At 49.2% G+C, this 26,078-nt stretch overlaps 1 protein-coding gene across 2 annotated transcripts; it reads left to right on the plus strand.

Annotated features, from left to right (window-relative positions):
• Window positions 1-7,699: 7,699 nt before the first annotated feature.
• Window positions 7,700-11,929, plus strand: LOC123104016 (uncharacterized). Of its 2 annotated transcripts, none has more exons than XM_044525728.1 (10): window positions 7,700-8,154; window positions 8,884-8,994; window positions 9,089-9,205; window positions 9,287-9,727; window positions 9,855-10,234; window positions 10,353-10,452; window positions 10,902-10,961; window positions 11,097-11,180; window positions 11,293-11,418; window positions 11,546-11,929. In XM_044525728.1, exons 1-10 carry the CDS (start codon window positions 8,089-8,091, stop codon window positions 11,837-11,839), a joined length of 1,779 nt encoding a protein of 592 aa, XP_044381663.1. In that variant the 5' UTR covers window positions 7,700-8,088; the 3' UTR covers window positions 11,840-11,929. The 2 variants fall into 2 exon arrangements, with proteins under 2 accessions (XP_044381663.1, XP_044381664.1); XM_044525729.1 differs by having other exon boundaries at window positions 7,702-8,154; window positions 9,858-10,234.
• The last annotated feature ends 14,149 nt before the right edge of the window (window positions 11,930-26,078 follow it).

Genomic DNA, 26,078 nt, shown 5'->3' on the forward strand with positions numbered 1-26,078 from the left:
TTGTCATGATCAAACAAATCTTAGGGCAGGAAAACCCCGATATTTCTTTCCTTAGGGATCTTCTGGGCACTCGTCTGGCAGCATGGAATGAATTACTCACTCGCCTGGAGGACATTCAACTGTCAAATGAGCCAGACACTTTTCGATGGAACTTGCATCAGAATGGCAAATTTTCAGTCAAATCGATGTATGATGCAATGGTTCATTGTGATGTTCCAGTAGATAACAGAAAATTATGGAAGCTAAAAATTCCCCTAAGAATGAAGATTTTCCTCTGGTTTCTTAACAAAGGAGTCATCCTGATTAGAGATAATCTGGCACGATGAGATTGGCATGGTTCCAAGACATGTGTCTTTTGCCAACATGACGAGTCTATCAAAGACTTATTTTTTGAGTGCAAGTTCGCTCGGGCAGTTTGGGCTATAGTCCAAGTAGCTTCGAATTTATACCCACCACGTAGTGCACGGAATATGTTCGGCAACTGGTTGCGGGGTATTGATAAACAATTTTCTGCACATATTCTTGTGGGAGCGGCGGCCTTATGCTGGGCAATGTGTCCTACCAAAAATGATGTGGTTTTTAACAATAAATGTGTCTCATCTCCTATGCAGGTTATTCATGTTTGTACATGATGGCTCCGTACTTGGTCTATCCTGCAGAAGCCGGAGGACAGGGACCTTTTTATGATGGCGTCTACACGGCTGGAGCGTACAGCCAGGGAGGTTCTCTATCCCCATGGATGGCGGTGTGATTTACGGATAGGATCTACCGCTCCGTAGGCTGGACATGATTTATTGATTGGCACTGTCTCGAATCATTTTATTTTAGGGTGCTCTAGACTTTTTAGCTGTGTGCATCTAGATATGCAGAGGCCGGGCTTTCTTTCGATACGATTATATCATCTCGATATATCTATCCAATGAAAAGTCCTTTATCGAAAGAAAAAAAATGTGTGACCGAACTTGAGTTGGCTTTCTGATGCGGAATATGTATTATTATTATTATTATTATTATGTACAAGGAGAACACCAAGAAGATACAGTGTGTCAATGTGTGTCCCGGGCACAATATTTTTTTTTCAAAACGGATGCATAAGCTTTGCCTCATCTATTAATTAAGAAGGAGAATAGAGTTTGTTACACACCACCTCAAATACAATATGATGACAATATGATGACAAAGGAAACTGGTCATCATAGGAGTTGGTTTCTGGTGCGGAAAGAAAAGAGAGGGAATTGATGAGTAAACTAGAAATGGATGACGGGCTACATGGAGCCCAGATTTGTGAAAAAATGGTATACTTATTTTGTAGTGTCAAGATTTTCTGAGTTTTGTACCTCGATTTTAAGTCGCGTCAGCAACGCTGATCTGTCTATTGTCTTCTCGGTTTTTCTTTTTAACATATTGCCTTGTCTGCTAATCTGTCACGTCAACCAGAGAGTTTTCTGTCGTTCTGAAATAACTTCCAAAAAGACTGCTGGTACTGGTTTCCAAATACGCTATCTCGACAGTGTGGCCTCACCGTCACTTCGTCTGTTCATGGTTGGATCTGGCGATGTTCCTTGTGCACATTCGGAAGGCGCCAACCAACTTTTATTTTTGGCAATAACTGATCCATGCATGCCATCTTGTGATCTGAGGCAAAACGCATGAAGAGCAACGCCTCTCTCTGTCTCGACAGAGTAAAGAAAAAAATGTGCACTAAAGAAAATTAAAGTACTCGGTTAAGAAAAGTAAAAAAAAGGGACCGTGTACGGCACAGCCGATCTCTTTCATCATGTTTCCAGGCTAGCACACTGTGACACAACAGACAACACACGTTGACCACTGTAATCTCCAGCACATGTGATGGATTCCAGCAGTTCTCTCCGTGGAGCATAAAGATGACCTAGAGCCGGTCCTATCCTACACCAATCCTGTCTGCCGAGATGAACCACCAGCATTGCATTTAGCCGCATTCCTCTCCTCATCCCTGCCCGAAATGAACTACAGACCATAGAGCATAGAACATATGGTGGCCAGCGATAATTCAGGAAACACATTGCTCACCTCAAAAGTTTTCAGGATATTTCATGCATGTATGAGGGAGCGCCACTGCGGCAGGGAGTACGCTGCCTATCAATCAGGGCAGAATTAAAGGGAGAGAGGACGACAAATTTGGCCCATCCTTTCTGGGCGACACCCGAGAAACCAACCACCTTCCTTTCAGTGCATATGCAGATTCGAAAGTTGGTTAATTATCAGATTAAGAGGACACCGCCACTGCAATCTGTCTGCTGGTAGATCAATCGCCTTTTGTTTGTTCCCATACATCTACATAGGCAGCCTAGTTTGTTTGGTTAATCGCCAGGGATGTGCTTCCGTACAGACGATTTGGAGCAGAACGTGCACATTAAGACTAGACTAATGGATGTGGTATTAGACTAGTCTTAAACTCTTAGTCACGGACACAATAATGACGGCTAAATGATTGCACTACTAGATATACTTAATTTGGAATCAAGCTTGTTTTGCTTAGGAAAAAGCTTGCTATCATCTCGAATTGTACGATGAAATCCGATAAGCAGAGGCCATTTAGATGTGGATGGCACACACATACAAGGGCTCTTTTCTTCTTCTTTTTTTGCGCGGCACATATAAGAGCTCTTTTGAAATGGAGTTGAATAGAGTAGCGAAAAACGACATGAGATAGACGCACAGATTTCAACGTACGGCCTTGATTCTATGAACACGAAAACGATCTTGCATCGGCCGGATGGATCGGAATCATTTGTCTGCGTCAACATCTAGGGCTCTCTAGGCTAGGCTACCAGCAGTACGGCGTAGTACGGCACCATCATACTATTACAGGACATTTTGTTAAATTGGCTGCTAGAATTAGGTGGCGGTAAGTACGGCCAAACTAGCTAGGCAGCTATTTTCCTCCTAAAAGGACACTGTTCGTTGCATGTGGCATGCACATTGGCGGGAAATAACATGGCCTAATTGTGGCATTTGGCATTACGTGCTGCGTGCGTACGGGACGCCGGATGTGTTACGTTGCTTCAAGGGCAGATTTAGCGGGAGATAAAGCCCCGTTTTATTTATAATCAGGAGAAATAAACTCCACGTTGCACGGTCATATTCGGGTCCAGGCGGACTACCGGGCAGGGTGTGAGGTGTCGATCAGAACAGTGAATCGTTGGTCAGAAACTACAAGTACGTGCAGTGCCGCAGGGCCACGAGATATGGCGCCGGAGAACCCAACTTGTTTCAAGGCATCGGATCCTTTAATTTCTCCCTGGATCGTGCGGTATTTATTTATGAATGCCCTTTTTCCCAACTGATAGTTTCAGGTTGGCCCCATGAATGCCGGCTACCGCCTACCCGATGCCGAAAGTGGCCGAGCAAAAACCGCGCCGCGTCCCGATGAAGCGGACGCCAACGACCACCGGAAGCGCCGGCGCGCGGATGGACCGAGCGGCGATGCAATGCTAGCGCGCAGGGCTAGGCTGGGGAGGGTAGACGACGACGCGACACGCGAGGCCTTGTCTTATCGGGTACAGATTTTCACCCCAGAATATGTAGCAGGGCAAGCTATATGCATGCATGGACGGATGGATGGATTCCTAGCGTGCGTTGTGTAGCAGGAAAGCAGCAAACGCGCGGGCGTTGTGTAGCGTACATGGACCACGCCAACGAACGATCTTCGGCCGATTTGCTTCTTCTCTTCTTTCGTCTGCTGCTGCGTGCTGGTGCTGGACGACTGGACAGTGCCCTACTCTGTACGTGCATTGCACGATGCATGCATGCGTTCTTTCACCGTCTCTAGCTAGCTCTCCAGGTCTACGGTCGTCTTGCACGCTACATAGATGGTGCAAAGCTAGGCAGGCCCGTCCGCTGTCACATGAACAAGATTTGCTGGCTAGACAGAATGTTCTCATCGGTACGTATGTTTTCCCTCCATACACTGACGAAGATCGACCATCCCTTTTGTCCATCTCTGTCGTGTGAATTTCAGCTGACGCAAAAGGTACGCAATAACATGAATGAATATGTGCTTAGAGTAAGCAGGCGTTCGAAAGTAAGCTTTATTGACATTTACTAGTAACTAGTTATTTTACCTCTCCACATGCGATGCCAGACTTTTCAGGTGCAGCGAGCATATATTCTTGCCGGCCAGGCTTTAAGTGCGAGACAAGTTTGGAACCAAAGACACAACCTCAGTTTGCCTCCGCGGAAATGCAGGCATTGTCGTGGCCTGACGAGCGGTACGTTACATAGGTGCGCTCGGTACGTCCACAAATAAATTGCTTCAGCTAGGGCTAGGTACAAATGACCATATTACATAGGTGCGCTCGGTACGTCTACAGATCAGCGACGGGCGACCACCCAACTAACCTCTTCACACAAATGATCGATCGTTCGATTAGAGAAACATTTTATCAAGCCGTTAAGCAGAAGCGTTACTCATGATTGACCCGTGCGTAGGCATGTCCGTAGGTGGCTAGAAGCCATTCCTTAAGCGGCATAGGTACGTACGTACAGCAGTACAGGACGGGTCTCTGCCGAACGTAGTATCTCCACTCCAGTACTCCAGTGTCAAACACTCAATTCTGGCGGCCAAACATTTTGGGGCGGGCCATGAATGGGCTGCAGGTCACGTGGGCAAACTCGGCCGACATGGACCCGAGCCGCTCGCTGGCCGCGGAAAGCGTGGGGATGCCACTCCGGATTACCGGATTGCTTCTGCGCTCCGCGATCGGCATGTGCCCCTCTTCGCGTGCGTGCGTGCCTTCCTCTGTCGCGGCCGATGCAGCTTTCTCCCTTTTTATCCATTTTGATGACAAATATTTTCTTCACTGACGGTGCACAAAACCGGCTGCAAGTAACTCTGAAACCAAATATCACTGCCGGTAACCTCAGAGAGCCTTTGCGGTCTTGGTACAGTTTTTGTGAAGGAGTGAACGGTCTTTAACCTAAACACGTGGAGTCATGTGACCGCACACATCTGGTGCTGCGAGCTTAGTATGACCATATTGCTGGCCACTAGAGCAGAGCAAGTAGAACTGTCAACTGTTCCTCCGCCATTGCATTGCACGGCCATCACACCGCCCACCGGCGTGTCACAAACGGGCGATAATTTGTACCGCACGTCGCGACTCGAGTCGACCAAGACGGAGGGCAGGCGATCGAGTGAGCCCAGTAAAAAGGTGAGCGAAGCCATCGAACGATCCCTGGAGGAAGCTGTGAAGTGAGACCTGCTTGTCAAAGTGCGGAGCGGCACGCTGCTGCTGCTGCTGCATGATTTACCTGCGTGGCCCGTCGTCCGTCCGTCCGACCTCCTGGCCCGCAGCGAACACGCTTGGGCCCCGGAGTCACTCAAGCCATCGAACATAAATTACAGGAGCCTCCGGAGCGCGCCGGCGTGAAAACCGGAATTTACTGAACCTAAATGCAACGTCGCACTTGAAGAGTACGTGCAGTGACTGACCCCAAGCGTGTAATCTTGCCAGGTCAACCATCTTAAATGCAGGCGTGAAGAAAAATACTCCCCAATTACTAGGAGTAGTGAGTCTTGTAAACTTGTTGAAAGTGTGGTACAGTATAAAGTTTGATTTTAGACAAACCTGATGTGTGAAATAGATAAAAACGAAGGGAGTACACCACAATTTGTCATGTCATTAACCAACCAATAGCCCATCATACGAGTACAATAATTTCAACGGAGTCACCTAATGGAAGGTGGGAGAATATCCCAAGTTACTCTCTAGGTGAAGCTTGCCCGAAACAGTAGTATGGTCTCGCAAGGGTGGATCAGTGAGTTGTACTCATTAAGCTCGTGCTCGCGAAGCCAACAACAACTTGAGAGACGATAACGGACGCCTCTCGTCGCCTTACTTTCTCGTCGCCATCAGGGTGTGTCGCCATGGGGGGCAAGGAGGTCCGGTTCAAGGGCGGCTTGCTAGAGAAGTCTTTGGAGGTCTTGGAGGGCTGCAATGGTCGAAGGTGGAGATGCGGGCTTGACTTCGCATGGGCTTGGACGAAGACGAGTTCGATCTCAAATTCGGACTTGGTGTACAATGGCGTGTGTAATTTGTCTCAAGTTTTATTTAGGAAGTCTTCACATTTGGTTTTGGACAACATGGAGGCGGCACTTTCCTAGTTTAAGAATAATGGCTCCCCCTATCCCCATTTTGTTGGTGTACCTATCACTAGTGAAGACCATATAGTTTTGCGCTTCCGGGGTCCGGTTGATTTAGGTTTCCAGTGGATCCGACTGAATTCAGCCAGCTTTCGTGGTCTTTGGAGTTTCTACATGCCCTTATCGGCGTTCTCTTCTCCGAGGCGACAATTTGTTTCGTAGATTGCCGCCGCCAGCATTTCCTGGTGTGCCTCTACGACTTTCTCACCGTTTGCTTCTACAAACTCCCGGGTTTCAAAATGTTTGCTCTGCCAAGGCGGATTCCTAGAGGCGGCATTGACCTATGCTAACCACCGCCGCTGATGGATGCAGGAGGAATAATACTTTGGCATCCCCAAGGCTTTGATGATAATTTTATTTTTATTTTTTGGTGTGTTTGTAAGGTTATGTGAATCTTGATATTATAGCCTTAAGCCTTTTCACACACAAACATCTAAGAGGCATACAAGTTTTTCTACAATTTTGGGCACACAAAAAAATGATATTCCTCGTGTCGATACCTTCATGCCACCAGGTTACTGCAGTTGTTCATCCATTGTGCCTAGATATAGAAGTTGGATATGGAGAAAACAAGGGATGGACGACACTGGGCGGTTATCAGTGGACCGCAGACAACCAGATATGAGTAGCAGGGATGTCGGAGGGCGCAGATGGTCGAAATCTTAGCCAGCCCACCGGTAGTTGCAATAATCAAGTATCGAGCGATTTCTCTACCCCTACATGATAATATGTCTGGAGCTAAAATTTATCCGCAAATATCTTACAATTGTTGAAGATAATCTTATAATACATCTCAAAAGCAAGGCATGTTGCGAAAAATGCCAAAGGAGATGGAGCTCCACGGAGGTTGGTACGGAAATACCATTTTATACGGCGTAAACAAAACCGAATTCTATTGTGAATACACATACACATGTATAATATGTATGTGCAAAATTCTATAATATTAGATGTTCACATGTGGCGTAAAGAGACAAATATGTCTTGTTGTAATGGGCCCTTTTTTTTGTTGGGGCAAAACTTTGTTTTCTCTGTGCAGGTTACAAATCACAATATTTTCCAAATGAAATTTTACATGTTAGTACCGAACACATATAAGTTTTCATGGATTTTTTTCAAATATTTTTGAAACTTTGAAATATATTTTTTAAAATGCCGAGCTCTGTGGATCTCGGCCTCCATAAGTCCGCACCCGGCATGTTGTTAATGTATGTTTTCCAGAGCCACTATTGAAAAATGTCACAACTATATGTTTCCGAGAGACTATTGAAAATGCAGGAACTGATGTGTTTTAATTTTGCAAGGGGCAGGAATAGATTTCCGGGAGGTGATATTTACAAATCAAACCACACGTTTGAAAATATATTAATTACAAAGCTCAAAAATCATTTGAACTCGGTCACAACTCATCGGAGGAAATAAAAAGTTGTAAAATCAGACCGTACACTGAATAAATAGAGATTTACGAAGGGTGCTGCCTGCAAAATGAGAGAGCTCAATTACGCCACCGCAAGAACGCAACTAGTAGTACTACTAGAACGGGGCTGGCTGGGCAACCTGCAAGCTGAACCCGATTCCCACATCGCCATCGCTCGCCGCAATCTCCCAATTCCCACGCAGACGCACGCCCACCAATCCCGCCGTTAACCCAATCGGGAACGCCACCCAACCGAATCCGCCAGCAGCAGCAGAGGTCGCGCTTTGCTCGTCTGGCCGCGGTGGCTTGGACCGCCCGCCGCCCAGGAGCACCGCCGAGCTCGCGGTGCCTTTAATGGCGCTGGAGTCCTCCCTCGCGGTCCGTAGGCCCCCCACGAAGAGGATTTAACTCGCAGGCTCCTCGCGACGGAAGGAGCAGCGCACCGGCCCCTCCTGGTGTTGGCAGAGGCGAGCGCACGGCGTCGGAGATGAATGGCCGGGCTCGGAGGCCGGCGGCGGCGCACGGCGCGAAGGCCGCCCCGAAGAGCGACAGGGTAGGCTTCTTCAACCTCTCTCTCTCTCTCTGTTTCTTTTGGGAGCTCTGGCTGTGCCTCTGACACTAGCATTTGGAAGATGATTAGAATTGCGCACCTTTGTTCGTGGAATTGAGCGCCCAGGAGGTGACAATGTGCGGTTATTTCCTGGAATTCCGGGCTCTCGATTCCCTGGCCGCCCTCGGTAGCCACCGCCCGCATGATCGGAAAGCTTGCGACTTTGCCGTCTGTCCGGGGGCCTCAGTCGTTCGAACTCCGTGTTTGAATGTTTTTTTTCCTTTTTCCTCTTCGGTCTCCGTGCGCCTTTCCGTGGTTGGTTAGCATCTGTGTCCATCTGAAGTTGTTTAGCGTTTCCGGGCAGTGGTTGCCGATAATCTTTCGCGCCGTCCATGTCGTTTTTCGTCCGACGGACTATTAAACGCGGAAGAGTACAACGACGAGCACTGTAGTTCCGTCAGATGTTCGTGCAATGCCAAGCGATGATCCATGCGGGCTGGTTCGTCTCCACGGCATCGGTTGCTTTGGGGAGGAGCAGCTCGAATTGGATACCCTCTCGATCGCTGGCGAGCCCCAATTTTGCCCCTTTAATCCGCTGTGCTTTACCTTTCATCGGCCAGGAATCTGTCGCTTTGCTTTTGTTGGTAGTTTCTTTGACAGCCAGCTAGCTGAATGAGCGAGCCTCTTTTAATTTCCCTCTTTTCCCTGATGGCATTTTGCGTTCTACTCCAGATGATGATGCAGAAGGACCAGCGGAAGGCCATGCCGGCCAAGGGGCCGACCGCCGGCGCGGCGAGCAGAGTCCACTCGAGGCGAGAGCGGAAGCTCGCGCTGCAGCAGGATGTGCGTGAACTCTATCTTGATTTTGTTCAATCGAAGGACTTGGGATGCTTGTGCGCATTGCGTTGCTGACGGTGTTGGGAATTGTGCTTGCTAGGTGGACAAGCTGAAGAAGAAGCTGCGGCACGAGGAGAACGTCCACCGTGCTCTGGAGCGGGCCTTCACCAGGCCCCTCGGCGCGCTGCCCCGCCTGCCCCCCTACCTGCCGTCTCAGGTCAGTGCCCACCCGCATTCTGCATCGCAATTCGATTTCTGCTTGGAGCAATTCGATTCTGAAGTGAATTGCGCCGCGCAGACGCTGGCTCTTCTGGCGGAGGTGGCCGTGCTGGAGGAGGAGGTGGTGCGGCTGGAGGAGCAGGTGGTCAATTTCCGCCAAGGCATCTACCAGGAGGCCATCATCTTCTCCTCCGCCAAGAACGCGCACCTCCCCGGCGGCGGCGGCGAGGGATGCGTGCCGGCGCAGCCCATGCCGTCGAGCCCAACCCCAAATGCGGAGCTCTCTCCAACTGTTCGTCCGTCGCCGAACGGCAAGCAGACGCAGACGCCAAGAAAACCGACTCCCGGTCAGGCGAGCCAGGACGAGCACTCCGGCGTCTCCGGGGCCGGAAAGGAGAACCTGTCGTGCAGCAACACCTCGACGGCCAGAAACTGCCGCCTGCCGCCGTCGCAGAAGGTCGCCGCCAAATCCAGGGCGCCGGCGGCAGCGGCGCCAGAGAAACGCAGGGCTGCTCCTCAGGTAAAGCCAGCGAATTACCCACAGTTTTACTGCCAGCAGCTGAATGAATTGTCCCCAAAATATTCTTCCCTGTCTCTGTGGTGCGTTTGCTGAATTCGTGCTGCAAACTCTGCATTTTTTTCGACAGCAGGCGATCAGTACGGCGCCTGACCGGAAAAGGGCCGCAGACGCTGCCGGCAATGACTCGGAGAAGGCGGCGGCCCCGGACGGGTCGAGCGCGCCCAACAGGCTGTCGGAGGAGCTGCTGAGCTGCCTGCTGACCATCTTCTCGCAGATGGGCTCGTCGTCGACAGCAGCGCCGGCCAGCGGGCAAGACGAGGAGCAGCAGCCGCTGTCCCCGTCGGTGTCAGGATCGTCGTCGGAGGACGCGTACCCGCAGGACCCCTACGGCATCCTGGAGCTGGGCGGGCGGGACGTCGGGCCCTACCGGCGGCTGCGCGTGGTCGACGCGGCGTCCTTCGACCGCGACGCGCTGGCCGGCAACACGCTCCTCGCTCGGAGACTGAGGTGAGCTCGCTGTCACGGCCACCACCGTCTTGATTCCAAGTTACTAGATTTTGCTGTCCGGTGAGTAGGGGTGGCCGTTTGACCCGGCGGCGCCGCTGATCTGGCGAATCTCGCGCAGGGCGTTGCTCCGGAAGCTGGCCGCGGTTGGCCTGGAGGGGCTCTCGCACCAGCAGAAGCTGGCCTTCTGGATCAACGTCTACAACTCCTGCATGATGAATGTGAGCTCCGCTGGCACCCACCCATCATTGACACCGTCTCTGAACTATTCACATCTTCAGGCTATCTAGTAGGAGTATACACACATATGGTTCTAGCCTCTAGCCTGTTGGCGTGCAATTTGGTCTTCCGGGGCAGTTGCATCTAGCTGAATTATAAGCATCGGTTTTCCTGGAACTACTGTTCGTATGCTGGGGCTTTTTTGGGAGGTTCATTCATAGCTACTGTTCGTATGCTGGGTACTGGTAGTGCTTCTGACGATGCTTGCTTGCTTATTCTTTAGTAAGTTTGAACATTGCTGGCATGTTGGTTCGTCCATGGTGATTATACTTTTGGTTTAAGTAGTGAGTAAATAAATGGTTCATGTCCCCTGCCCTGATCATCGCCGGAAGTAGGCTCGAGTTACTTGCTGGATCTTGCGAGTTTAATAATACTACGCCATGTACTGCAGGCATTCCTGGAGCAAGGGATACCTACCACGCCCCACATGCTCGTGGCCATGATGCCGAAGGTACCACCCCTGCCCTGCCCTGCCCTACCTCCTCAATGCTCCGGGAACGGCCTACTCAAATCAGCCGTGCCTGCTGCCTCTACCTGCAGTAAGATTAAAGATGGTGGTCTGACACGGGCGTGATTTTGGTTGCAGGCGACGGTAGATGTGGGCGGGCGCACGCACAGCGCCATGTCCATCGAGCACTTCATCCTGCGCCTGCCCTACAGCGTCAAGCACGTACGTGCAGCATGTCGCCGTCGATAACGCCGCCGTAGCTAGCGAATGTTGTAGAATATGAACTGTCTGACGCTGAAGCTGAACGTATGACCCGTGATCGTCCGTCCGGCAGGTGAGCCCTGACGCCGAGGGAACCAAGGGCGGCGACGAGGCGGCGCGCGCTGGCGCGTTCGGACTGGAGTGGCCGGAGCCGCTCGTCACCTTCGCGCTCTCCTGCGGCAGCTGGTCCTCCCCCGCCGTAAGCTCTCCCTCTCCCTCGATCTCGATCCCAGCAGTGGCACGCAATAGTTCTTCTGTACTACTACCGGCGACGGTGGCGCTGATGATGGGGACGGGTTGTCTTTTTCGCTCTGATGGTGGTGCAGGTGAGGGTGTACACGGCGGCGCGGGTGGAGGAGGAGCTGGAGGGCGCGAAGCGGGACTACCTGCAGGCGGCGGTGGGGGTGTCGGCGCCGGCGAGCCTGGCCATCCCCAAGCTGCTGCACTGGTACCTGCTCGACTTCGCCAAGGACGTGGACTCGCTCATGGACTGGGTGTGCGTGCAGCTGCCGCCCGAGCTGCAGCAGGGCGCCATGCGCGCCGTCGCCGCCGCCGACGCACGCCGCCGCATCCAGGTGCTGCCCTACGAGTTCCGGTTCAGGTACCTCCTCGCCGCGTGAGGCGTGCGGCGGCGGTGGTGCGTCGTGTTTGTAACTAGCTTTGTACACAGGGGTTGGGTTGAAATGAATAAAGTTTATGGTTTGTGTTTTGCTGCAATTTGGTCAACCTTTTTATCTGGTGAAGAGGAGAAGAAATATGTGCATAAGCATCTACAGCCGGGCACTCCAAACCCGCCTCAAACGTCCGAACGAACCAACCGGCCACAAAATTTTGACCCAGCCGGGCGCCTCAAACGAGCTCAAACGCCCGGACAGGCACCCCTCATATGCAGCCCAAATATCGGACGGATATGGGGTGGCCGGACACGTCCGCCACGCCGGCTTGGCCCAGTCTGGCCCATGCCTGCCCCACAAATATCCCCATTCGAAAAACCCTAGATCACAGCCAATCTGAACTCCACTTCACTCCCCTCTCCGTCCGCTCCACTTTTGATCCCCTCCGAGCGCATTCGATGGCCGATGACCGAATCAGCGTTGCCTTGGGTGGGGAATCCGCCTCCAAGGACGATTGGGTAAGCCCGCTGCGCGAAGCGAAGCACGGTAATGAGGAGGAGGTCGTCCTCTGCATTGCGTTGAGGCGTTCGATGGTCGACCAAGGTGGATGCGATAGCACTGGGTAAACTTCGTCAGCGTAGGCGACGTCGCCGTCCCTTCCCGGCTCCGGCCGCTCCGCTCCTCCAGGTAAGCCGCCCCCCACCACCACCCTCTGCATCGGAGGTGGCACGCGGCCATCGCTGGGTCCTCATGCCCGCGTCGGCCGGGTCCGGCGCGCATTAGGACTCCTGAGTTTCGAGGCACGAGCAGCCCGCACTAGTGCAGAACCGGGCAATAGCACCGGTTCGTAAGGCCATAACCAGCACTAAAGTGTGGGCACTAAAGGCCCCCCCTTTAGTACCAGTTTAGCATGAACCGGTGCTAAAGGGCAACCACGTGGCACGAGCCAGCTCCGGGGGCCGGGAGCCCTTTAGTACCGGTTGGTAACACCAACCGGTACTAAAATGTTTGGGGGGGTTTTGGTTTTATGATTTCTTTTTCATTTAATTTTGTGTTTTCCATTTTAATTTTTTTCGTTTGCTGGTATTTTACGATAGTACACATTGTACACATTATATATATATATATATATATATATATATATATATATATATATATATATATATATAGAATTTCTAGTAGAATCAATCATATATATATCATCAATGTCTCACAAACCACCATATTAATTCACATATACACACATGTATAGCTATATACAATTTCTCCTACATATGCATGTTGCCTTCGGAGCCAGTGGCATTAGTCTAATTGGTGCCTTCGGAGCACGATGACAATTGGAAGTGGTTCATGACCTGGTCGATGGGGGCGATAGCGGGTAATAGTATTCTCCCTTCGGATTTATGACTTGGTCGAGCAAAAATCCCGCTATTTCCTCTTGAAGTGCTTCTACGCGCTCCGTTTCTAGGAGCTTGTCCCGCACCTCTGTGAACTGTTAAGAAGGAGATCAATATGCATGTGTATTAGTTGTGTGACTAGATATCGATAATGGTGTAAAAATTGTGAATAGTGTTCTGACAAGCGTACCCATTCCTGTCTTTGAGATCTGCTCCTTTCGGACGCCATCATGCGAATGTTCTCGCAAACGCAGAATGCACACAGATCAGTCCCCTACGCCTGCTTCAGGACCTTTATTACGAGAATGGAATTTAATTTGATCAGATAATAATTAATCAAGCATGATAATTAAAGAGATGGCAGCTAGCTAGCTAGCTAGTACTACTTAATTACTTACCTTGGGTCGAAACCATTTCAGCTGTCGTTTCCATTCGCCTTCCTGATGCTGATGAACCTTGCCCAAGCCCTGCCCGCCGACAAAGAAAATGAATAAAGGGATTATTAAATAGTTCATATCATGAAATGACGAACTAAATAGGCCGAGATATATAGTTAATAATGATTGAAATTACCTGTTGACTATCCCAAACAAGATGTTATAGTCACTATTTGCTTTGAGTAGTGAGTCCAGTATTTCAACTGTTCCGGCGTCAACTTTAATGATACACAAGATCCAGTGAAATCTGCATGCACGCACGTTTGCATGTCTTAATTAAGCGGGCATATGTAAGCAAAAACATGTAGCTAGCTAGTAGGCAAAAACAGAGAATTTGTAGTACAAGACAGTGTGACTCAGTGGAAATTGTAAGGAAGTAGTATATCTTCATTGTATTTGAGGCGCTTCAAGAACTCTAGCATGCTGTCCTCTACCTGCTTTTCATGATGCTTGTTTATTTTCCATGTGTATTCATTAACGGTGTTTGGGTCAATGAACCCAATGCCATAGCGTCCACCTTTTCTCATTTCATACATCTTCATCCTGCATAATACCACAGAAAAGAATATAGTGAGGATAATTACAGGTAATGATTGATCAAAAGGATCACTACAGCTAGCTTGAGACTTAAATTACAGAAAAAAATCACTTACAAACAATAGCAACTGATGATAGATTTGTCGAGTGCGTCTTGATTGTATAACTGAAACAGTTCAGAATACTCAACGGTCACAGGTTTCTGATGGTAGTAATGAGCCTTCTTGACTTGCATCATGAGGGACTCTCAATCGGATCTCTTGGTAATGTTCATGTACCATTGATGCAATTCATACATTCTTGTTGGGAGCTTCTTGACCTCTTCTGGCTTGACCAAAGGTTGGCCCCGGGCATATTTGCGTTTTATTTCCTCTTCTGTAAGCACAGGCATGTCCTCGATCTCGAGGAGTTGTCCAACAGTGATGTTGAGAGTTTCAGCCTGCATTATATGCTCCTGGGTTATTACCACATCGCCCACCTCGGGAACGTAAACTGTTTGCCCACAATAATATTGGGCGCGCATACTGTCACGTGTTGTTGGCGGCACAACAAACAAGGGGATCGATTGGGCCGCCTATTCTCCCAGCTGGGCAACAGTTTTCCCGCATTTTTTGACAACTGCTTGTTGTTTGCTCGAGCTCGAGCTCGCCTCCTTCTGTAGACGTTGTCGATGTAACTTCCTGATGTGGCGCTCATAGTCTGTGTCAACAGGCTTAGGAGCTGGTGGTTGAGCCATACGAATGAAGTGGTCAACTACTTCCACAGGCACTTTCTCCCTTGGCGGCGGTGGCGGTTTCGGTCCAAAATGGGCGTCGACTTCTGCCCGCACTATGGCATTGGTTTGCTCCTCGGTCCTGTCGTAAGCCCTCTCAGGAAGAGGAGTAGTGAGGTTTGGACCATATTTATATCGCTTGCCTCCGCCTGTACATCCTGTACTATGACCTCGACTCGTGCCGCTACACACCATAGCTGCGGGGTGTCTCTTCTGCGATTGCTGAGGCGGCGGAGACGGCTGACGGGGCTGAGTTGGACGAGGAGGAGTGGCCTGAAGCTGTGCCGTACTTGTAGTGGCCTGAGGTTGTGCCGGACTTGGAGGAGGAGTGGACGTCTGACGCTGTGTCGGACTTGGAGGAGGAGTGGCCTGACACTTTGCCGGACTTGGAGGAGGAGGAGTGGCCTCACGCGTTGGTGGACTTGAAGGAGCGGGAGTCTGCTGACTCAGTGGCGGACTTCGACGAGGAGTCGGGTGACGCGGTGTCGGTGGCCTTCGAAAGATGATGCAATCCTTTCTCCATAGGATGATACGATGTTTGGCATATCCGAGTGTGTGCTCCTCGTCACCTCCAGGAATGTGAAGCTCTAGCCCCGAATATTGGTCCACCACCTCATCAACCACGACACAAGCATAGCCTGCTGGAATCGGGTTGCAATGGAAGGTTGCATCGGGGGAATTTGTATAAGCAACGCTGTCCGCCACCTTCAAGGATATGTTCTTAATTTTGAAGTGTAGCTCGCAGTTAGTGTTCTCCGCGATGTCATTCACAGGGTATCTATCCAGCATTGCGTCAAACGGGGCGGAACCCACGCTGCTTCTCGGCATGGATGGGGCGGTGGTATCCAATGCTGGATCATCCGCTAGCTGCTGCAGCTGCTGAGACCCCCTTTGCTGGCTAAGTGAGTCGATCTGCTCCTGCTGCCGCTGGAATTTGACTACCAAGTCCGTGTGCACTGATTCTAGGCCTTGAAGGCGTTCATAGTCCAGCTTCCTCTTCTCCTCCTCCATCTTCATCTGCTTCTCCTCCGCAATCTTCCTTCTCGCATGGGTTCTGTAGTCGGCGTTCCAGTCCGAAAACCCCTCATACCACGGAATAGCGCCCTTGCCTCGTGTTCTTCCCGGGTGTTCAGGATTTCCCAGGGCACGCATAAGCTCGTCGTTCTCTCTGTTGGGCTGGAACCCCCGTTCGAGCCTCTTCTATTGCAACAAGTATATTATCGTCGGCTCCGTTCAGACATGCCTTCGTCGATACTTTGCCTGTCTTCGGGTCCAACTCCCCTCCATGCGCATAGAACCAAGTCCTGCACCTGGGGGGCTAGCTCTTAGTAACCGGAGTGACACCTGCATCCTCCATCTCTTTCTCAGACTTATCCCACTTAGGCATTGCCACCGCGTAGCCACCTGGCCCCAGCTTATGAAACGTATCCTTTTTTCGGCATTCTTCTTGTTTATTCTCGACCGTTCCTTAGCTAATTCTGAATCCTTGAATTTCACAAAATCGTCCCAATGAGCACTTTGATTCTCTAGTTTTCCCTTGAATACTGGAGTCTTCCTTCCTCCCTTGACGTACTTGTCCCATTCACGATTCTTGTGGTTCTTGAATGCAACCGCCATCTTTCTAAGAGCAGCGTCCTTGACTTTCTGCACATCTGCTTCTGTGAAATGATCTGGTAGGGTGAAATGTTCCATGAGAGTATCCTAAAGTAGACTTTTTTGTCTGTCATCGACAAAAGTAAGATCTGGACGTGGCTTTGCTGGCTCTCTCCATTCTTGAAGGGAGATCGAGAGTTGGTCCTTCACAAGAACTCCGCACTGACGAACGAACTTGTCCGCAGTCTTCTTAGGTGCTAATGGTTCGCCATTAGGTTTGATTGCCTCGATATTATACTTTACGCCCTCCTTCAACTTTTTGTTCGGGCCTCGTTTCGTCCTGTTGCCTGAAGATTTGGTCGATCCGGATGGCTGAAAGAAGAAAGATCGATTCGTTAATATATCTTCAACTCATTTAAAACATGTGATGATCACCAGATGCCTGCTTATATAAATATATATATACCTCGCCAGTCATGACTTCATCAATTCGGTCGTCGCGATCGAATATCATATCACCCTCTCCGGTGTTGTTTAGAAATTCGGAGCCGTCATAATCTTCTTTATTCTGATCATCATTTGGCCCGCGTATTATATCGAACATGGTCTGTTCTCCCTCTCTGTCGGTATTGTCCGCCATAGCTTTTATTTAACTATGCCAAAATAAATATAAAACAATTTAGTATTCAAATTACATCATCTCGAATAATAGATATAATCTCGAATACATCGTCTCGAATAATAGATATAATCTTGAATACATCGTCTCGAATAATAGATATAATCTCGAATACATCGTCTCGAATAATATATAATATTGAATAGTACATCACTGGCTAGGTAGCTAATTAAAGATTGAATACTACAGAAGATTCTAGGACACTCGCGGTTCCTGCGGCGCGGGCGGTGGACACCCAAAGAGAAGGAACCCTCACAGGATCATAGCTGAAGTGAGATCCCTGAAGAAACTGCCAGGTATTGGAGAACCTGCCACCCTCTAACGCAACCATGTAGCGATGGACGTGCTCGTCCTCCTCCCTGACACGGCGACGTACCACCTCTGGCGGGGCCGGCTCCCTTCGCACCGAAACTGGCCCACGCGAACGCCACCAAACGAGATCAGGGTTGACGACGAGACCCGGGGCCGGGTTCCTCATCAAGCGGCGCGCCCCTCCAGGCAGCACCTCCCAGTGCCAGCCCGGCGGAGCCCAGTCCCGGACATGGGTCGGTCGGACTTCGTCGCGGACGGGTCGACGGCGAGGATGCGGGCCGGGCATCGTCGAGAACAAATACTAGCTATATGCCCGCAAAAAGTAACATTTTTTTAATGATTGGATTTTGATAACTAAAATTTCTAACATTTCTATATAACACTAATTATGCTATCATTGCATATGTCAAAATTCTATATGCTATTTCATACTAATTAAGCATCTAACACTAAAAACAGAAAACACAACTTTTATACATCCATTAAAAAACTGAAAAACAATATTATATAAAAAATTTCCATACTAATTAAACACTAATTATATCCATCTAACATGCATTCATACATATATACTAGTGAAAAAATAATAATCTAAAAAAATCTAAACTAATTAAACATACAAAATACGTATATACTAATATATACATGCATTAATTCATACATATGTACGTGTTTGTGTGTGTGTGTGTGTTCATCATGCTTGTGTGTGTGTGTGTGTATGGGCTCGGGGAGGGGCGGCGCCCATGGTGGCCGCCGGGGACGAGGGAGAGGGGTTAGAGGGGGAGAGCTCACAGTGGGGCGACGACGACGGCGAGGCGACGGCCGGGGGCGGCGACGGGCCGGGGCGTGACGCGGGGGCGGTGACGTGGGGACGGCGCGACGGGGACGGGCCCGGGGCGGCGACGGCGACGGCGTCGATCGATCGGGGGCGCGGGCGGTGCTTCAATGGGGAAACAGAGGGAGAATGAAATTTTCGTAAGTGTTGTATATATAGAAGGCACCTTCAGTACCGGTTGGAGCCACCAACCGGTACTAAAGACCTGTTTTGGCCAGGCCAAGCGGCGGGAACCGCACCCCCTTTAGTACCGGTTGGTGGCTCCAACCGGTACTAACGGGGGTGCGCTGGCGCAGGTGCGGTGCGCAAGTTTAGTCCCACCTTGCTAGCCGAGGGGCGACCGCACTGGTTTATAAACCCCCGTGCGGTAGCTCTCTCGAGCTCCTCTTCAAAGAAGGCCTACTGGGCCTATATGTTCTGTGCTGCCCTGTTGGCCTACTGGGCCTTTGCGGGCCTGCATCCTGGCCCAACAACAGGTTGGGTTTCTAGTCGTATGCAGGCCGCTCTGGCCTAGTAGGCGGGCTTTTTTTCTTTTTTTTGCTTTATTTATTTTTGAGTTGTTTTTTTGTGTATTTAGAGTTTCTTTGTGAATATTTTTGCTTTAGGTACAAAAAATTACAAACTTTCTGTTAGTGCCCGTAGTTTTCAAATTTGAATAGTTTAAATTTTGAATTATTTGAAATTAGTGTGAATCACTAGTTTGTGAATAACTTAACTTTAAAAATCAGTAAAGGCATGAAATATTTGTTTGCACATAAAATTTCTTCGCGTTTCAAATGCCAAAACACATAATTAACTACCCTAACTATTACAGAGATTCCCTTCTGGGTGTGAAACACAGAAGAAAGTGATGATAGTGAAGCCGATCACATCTCAGATCTTTGGGTGTGAAACTTTTTCTTCGCGTGTGTCCCTTTGCGCCGTAACCATGGAAAATCTTCATCATTTAACGGGATGCTCGGGTCAATATTCACTGTGAATGGAGCAATTTCATCAAACTTTTCATAACCTTCTGACTTGTCTGTCTTGTCATCCACTCCCACGATGTTTCTCTTATCAGAAAGAACTATGTGCCGCTTTGGCTCATCGTACGATGCATTCACTTCCTTATCTTTTCTTTTTCTTGACTTGGTAGACATGTCCTTCACATAGAAAACCTGTGCCACATCATTGGCTAGGACGAATGGTTCGTCTACATACGCAAGATTGTTGAGATCCATTGTTGTCATTCCGTACTGCGGGTCTTCCGTTACCCCGCCTCGTGTCATATTGACCCATTTGCACCGAAATAAAGGGACCTTCAAACCACGTCGATAGTCAAGTTCCCATATGTCCTGTATATAACCATAATATGTTTCCTTTCCCGTCTTGGTTTCTGCATCAAAGCGGATACCATTGTTTTGGTTGGTGCTCTTCTTATTTTGGGCGATCGTGTAAAATATATTACCATTTATCTCGTACCCTTTGAAAGTCATTATATTCGAAGATGGTAACTGGGACAGCAAGTACAAGTCATCTTCAATAGAGGTGTCATGCATGGTACGTGTCTGCAACCAGCTGGCGAAACTCCTGGTTTGTTCACGTGTAATCCAGTCATCAGACCGCTCCGGGTGTTTGGAGCGTAGCAAATTCTTGTGTTCATCCATATACGGAGCCACCAAGGCGGAATTCTGTAGAACTGTGTAGTGTGCTTCAGTGAGAGAATGTCCGTCCATACATATTATTTGTTCCCCTCCTAGCGTGTCTTTTCCATCTAGTCTGCCCTTATGCCGCGATTCAGGAACACCAATCGGCTTAAGGTCGGAAATAAAGTCAATATAAAACTCAATGACCTCCTCATTTTGACGGCCCTTGGAGATGCTTCCTTCTGGCGTAGCACGGTTATGAACATATTTCTTTAAGACTCCCATGAACCTCTCAAAGGGGAACATATTGTGTAGAAATACAGGACCCAAAATGTTAATCTCTTCGCATAGGTGAACTAGGACGTGCGTCATGATGTTGAAGAAGGATGGTGGGAACACCAACTCGAAACTTACAAGACATTGCACCAAATCATTCTCTAACCTTGGTATGATTTCTGGATCGATTACCTTCTAAGAGATTGCATTGAGAAATGCACATAGCTTCACAATGGCTAATCGAACGTTTTCCGGTAGAAGCCCCCTCAATGCAACCGGAAGTAGTTGCGTCATAATCATGTGGCAGTCATGAGACTTTAGGTTCTGGAACTTTTTCTCTGCCATGTTTATTATTCCCTTTATATTCGACGAGAAGCCAGACGGTACCTTAATACTGAGCAGGCATTCAAAGAAGATTTCCTTCTCTTCTTTGGTAAGAGCGTAGCTTGCATGACCCTGATGTATGCCGTCTTTTCCGTGCATACGTTGCTAGTCCTCTTGTGCCTCAGGTGTATCTTTTGTCTTCCCATACACGCCCAAGAAGCCAAGCAGGGTCACACAAAGTTTCTTCGTCACGTGCATCACGTCGATTGCGGAGCGGACCTCTAGGTCTTTCCAATAGGGAAGGTCCCAAAATATAGATTTCTTCTTCCACATGGGTGCGCGTCCATCAGCGTCATTCGGAACAGGTTGTCCACCAGGACCCTTTCCAAAGACCACCTTCAAATCCTTGACCATATCATGTACATCAGCACCAGTACGTTGGCGAGGCTTCGTCCGGTGATCCGCCTCACCTTTGAAATGCTTGCCTTTCTTTCTTACGGGATGCCTGCTCGGAAGAAATCGACGATGTCCCAGGTACATATTCTTCTTACAATTAGCCAAATATATACTATCGGTATCGTCCAAACAGTGCGTGCATGCGCGGTATCCCTTGTTTGTCTGTCCTGAAAGGTTACTGAGAGCAGGCCAATCATTGATGGTCACGAACAGCAACGCCTTTAGGTCAAATTCTTCCCCCATGTTCTCATCCCACGCACGTACACCTGTTCCATTCCATAGTTGTAAGAGTTCTTCAACTAATGGCCTTAGGTACACATCAATGTCGTTGCCGGGTTGCTTAGGGCCTTGGATGAGCACTGGCATCATAATGAACTTCCGCTTCATGCACAACCAAGGAGGAAGGTTATACAAACATAGAGTCACAGGCCAGATGCTATGGTTGTTGCTCTGCTCCCCAAAAGGATTAATGCCATCTGCGCTTAGACCAAACCATACGCTCCTTGCGTCATCTGCAAACTCCTTCCCGTACTTTCTTTCGATTTTTCTCCACTGCGACCCGTCAGCAGGTACTCTCAACTTTCCGTCTTTCTTACGGTCTTCTCTGTGCCATCGCATCGCCTTGGCATGCTTTTTGTTTTGGAACAAACGTTTCAACCGTGGTATTATAGGAGTATACCACATCACCTTGGCAGGAATCTTCTTCCTGGGGCGCTCACCCTCGACATCACCAGGGTCATCGCGGCTGATCTTATAGCGCAATGCACCACATACCGGGCAAGCGTTCAAATCCTCGTACTCACCGCGGTAGATGATGCAATCATTAGGGAATGCATGTATCTTCTGCACCTCTAACCCTAGAGGGCAGACAGCCTTCTTTGCTTCGTACGTACTCTCGGGCAATTCGTTGTCCTTTGGAAGCATATCCTTTATCATTACCAGCAACTTTCCAAATCCCTTATCAGATACACCATTCTCTGCCTTCCATTGCAGCAATTCTAGTGTGGTGCCCAGCTTTTTCTTGTCACCTACGCAATTTGGGTACAACAATTTTTTGTGATCCTCTAACATGCGCTGCAACTTCTTCTTCTCCAAATCACTTGCACAGTTTCTCTTTGCATCGGCAATGGCCCGACCTAGATCATCAACGGGCTCATCTGATGCCTCTTCTTCAGCTTCTTCCCGCATTGCCGGCTCAGCTTCTTCCCGCATTACCGGCTCAGCTTCTTCCCCCATTGTTGTATCATCGTATTGAGGGAACTCATGGCCAGGATAGCTGTCGTCGTCCTCTTCTTCTTCATTGTCTTCCATCATAACCCCTCTTTCTCCGTGCTTGGTCCAAACATTATAGTGGGGCATGAAACCGGACTTAAACAGGTGGACGTGAATGGTTCTTGACGTAGAGTAATTGTGACCATTCTTACAGCGAGCACATGGACAAGGCATAAAACCATCCGCCCGCTTGTTTGCCTCAGCCGCAAGCAGAAAAGTATGCACGCCCTCAACGAACTGGGGAGAGCATCGGTCATCGTACATCCATTGCCGGCTTATCTTCATTACACAACACCGAATAGACCAAATTAATACAAGTTCATACATAAAGTTCATACAACACTTAAATGCAACAAACAAATAACTCTCTAGCTAAAGCATTTAAATGCAACAACAAATGCGATCAAGATTGCAACTAAGGTAACAATGGATCCAACAGCATAATGATACCAAGCCTCACTGTCGATGGCATATTTTCTAATCTTTCTAATCTTCAAGCGCATTTTCTCCATCTTGATCTTGTGATCATCGACGACATCGGCAACATGCAACTCCAATTCCATCTTCTCCCCCTCAATTCTTTTCAATTTTTCTTTCAAGTACTCGTTTTCTCTTTCAACTAAATTTAACCTCTCGACAATAGGGTCGGTTGGAATTTCGGTTCACATACCTCCTAGAAAAAAAAATTATGTCAACTTGATGGGCATAATTTGTCATAAACACGAAATGCAACTAGTTTTAAAAGAGAATATATATACCACATCCGAATCATAACAAGGACGAGGGCCGACGGGGACGGATATCAAAACCATGGCACTATATGTAGCAACGTACGGGTAAGATAATTATACGAGTAATTATATATCCAAATCACACAAACATCAATTTTTATATAAAATTTCATGAACAAGAGGCTCACCATAAGGTGGTGCCGGTGACGGGACGGTGCGGGCGATCGACGGTGGTTACGACGGAGATTTAGAAGGAACTAAGTAAACCACACCTACATATGCAAACTAAGTGTTTTTTTTTGACCTCAAATTGCATATAAATCAAATACTAGCATATATATATATATATATATATATATATATCCTCCCAAATTACTAAACTCACAAATTAATCACTATATAAAGCATTGCAAGAGCTAATCTAGCAATGAGAGATGAAAGGACAAAGTTGCTAACCTTTGTGATCATTTGAATGGATGGGGGCCTTCAAATCTTGACAAATTTTGGGCAATGTGTGATGAGCTCGAGAGGAAGAGGGGAAGGACAGAGAGAGGAGAGGGAAAAGGGGAAGAACAGAGCGAGCTCGGGTGGACGAAGGGTTTATGTAGGACAACCTTTAGTACCGGTTCGTGCCAAGAACCGGTACTAAAGGGGCTGGAGGGGCCCCAGTCTGACAACATCCTGCCACCACTCTCATTAGTACCGGTTCGTGGCACGAACCGGTGCTAAAGGTTCGCCACGAACCGGTACTAATGAAAGCGGCCCGGCTAGCCGTTGTAACCGGCACTAATGTGCTTCACGTTTGACCCTTTTTCTACTAGTGCCGACGCGAGCGACAGTGTGCGAGGAAGAGGGCAGCAGCGGGGGACGCGATGACCGCGCGCCGGTGGGTCGCGTGGTCACGCTCCTCGCGTCGGTCCTCCACCACTCTCTCACGACGGCGGACGGACACGCGGTGCCTCCGCCGCAAGAATGCCAAGGCGCTTCGACTTGCCGTTGAGTTGTCGGAGTGCGAGGCAAACAAGAAGTGCGAAGGCGGCCCGCCATGAAAGAGGAGGACCGCTTGCTCCACAGGATGACGGGCATGAGATGCAGCTCCGACTCCGACCTGAAGGACGGATCCACCTCGAGCTCCGACGACGACGCACCTCCGCACGCTGCCGTCTACACAGAGAAGGAGCACAGTCGCGCCGACGACCGAAAGGGGAAGGGTCGGCGAGGAAATGGTGATTTCCTCCGCCCTTCCCCGTTATGTTTATATTTTAACTACTTCCTCCGTTCGGAATTACTTGTCGCAGAAATGGATGTATCTAGATGTATTTTAGTTCTAGATACATCCATATCCGAGACAAGTAATTCCGAACGGTGGGAGTATGTTTTAAGTTGTTTCTAGTATGGATTTGCCGATAAACTATGCTCCTTTTGTCCGGCGATGCAATGTTGATCCGATGAACTGGGATATGAATGCGTTTTTACGTATCGTTGCATGGGTTGTATGGTTTTGAGAGTTCAGATATGAGAGACGCGGGTGTAGAAACCAACAAATGTGACGTGATCGGTCAATGCTCGTGGATGCGTCCGCGGGTGTTTGAGGGTCTGAATTTTCAACCTGGTGCCGTAGACGCTCTAAGAAAGGCTTTTTCCTGTGCTCCGGTTGAGCGATGGTGGGTCGTAGTCGTGGACGGGTCACTCCTCACACTGTGGCGCACTGTTTTGACTTGCACCTTTTTTCTGGCATGAGAAGATGTAGCAGCACTCCACAGTTTGCCCGCAGGCGTGTCAGGCTTCTTGTTGCCGAAAAGCGAAAGGCGCCCACGGCAGGCACGCAGCGCGCTGTCAGTGAGCAGCCTGCCTCATCCTGCAGGCGGCCTTTTTGTCGACGTCCTTTCCTTGCTCGCTGTAATGTTTCGGCTCCGATGACTGCAAACCAACGGTGGAATGCATGTAATCTGGGGCTGCACGACCACACGTGACGCCGGATAAAAAGGCAGACGCGGTGGTAAATAAACCCCGTGCAACGTGGGTAGGAGTAGGTGACCGGCCAGTTCACGCTCCCGGACCACACTTGGCACGGAGACGCTAGGTTCTTCCTTGCTCTGTGTTTTTGTTGGTGCTTCTGTCAGTGGTTTGTCGATACTGATCACAGGGCTGCTAATCTGGCCCGTCGTTACACGACAGATCGAGAAGCTGTACGGTTGGCGTTGGTGTACGTATGCCTAGATCCGTGGGGTCCAACAGAAGGACCTATGGGGCTACGTGCAGTGCGCGTTTGGCGACGGGCAACGGCAGCAAGCGACGGTTTTGGAACCTTGGACGGACGGAGCGCAGTGCGCACCGATGCTCCAGCCTGGTTGCGGTTGGGCTGTCCGATGAATGAGCCCTGCGCATTGTTGTCGGGGAAGCGAACAGGGGAAGGCCATGATTGGGCTCCGTGTCTCGGTGCGAATAACTGCGCTCTCTGTCTGGTTCCCGTAGGCGGGCGGGGATCTTTCTCATCTTTGTGTGCGTGCGTGTCCATCATGTCCATGCACCCGGCATGCATCATCCCGAGGTGCTACGCGCCACTCTCTTTATTTCTCTTTAGGAAAGGGAGAACGAGAAGCTTACGGGGATTGTTGTGTCCCTGACTTGCCGTGGTTTTGGTGGTGGAATCAATGGACAGCGCTGGATTCCTCACTCGGTCTCCAAAGGAAAAGCAAAGGCCAGGGCAATCGATTGCAAAGTACTCCTACTACTACTATGCTTTGAATGAGCTACCACTACAGTACAATACTACTCCCTCCTTTTCGGTTTACAGAATCCATTTAGCCCTCCTTTGATTTGTAGGATTTTTGTAGGAATTCTATAGAATATGATTTGCAAAGGAAAAATTCCTTTGAAGCCCTTTGTTTTGTAGGAATGGATTTCTATTCCTATGTAGGATAGGAATCAATCCTTCATGTTTTGGAGGAAAAAAAACATTAGCCTAGACTTAATGGAAAAAAAATCCTATCCTATGC

This window comes from Triticum aestivum, chromosome 5A (assembly GCF_018294505.1).
Source record: "Triticum aestivum cultivar Chinese Spring chromosome 5A, IWGSC CS RefSeq v2.1, whole genome shotgun sequence".
Taxonomy (NCBI): domain Eukaryota; kingdom Viridiplantae; phylum Streptophyta; class Magnoliopsida; order Poales; family Poaceae; genus Triticum; species Triticum aestivum.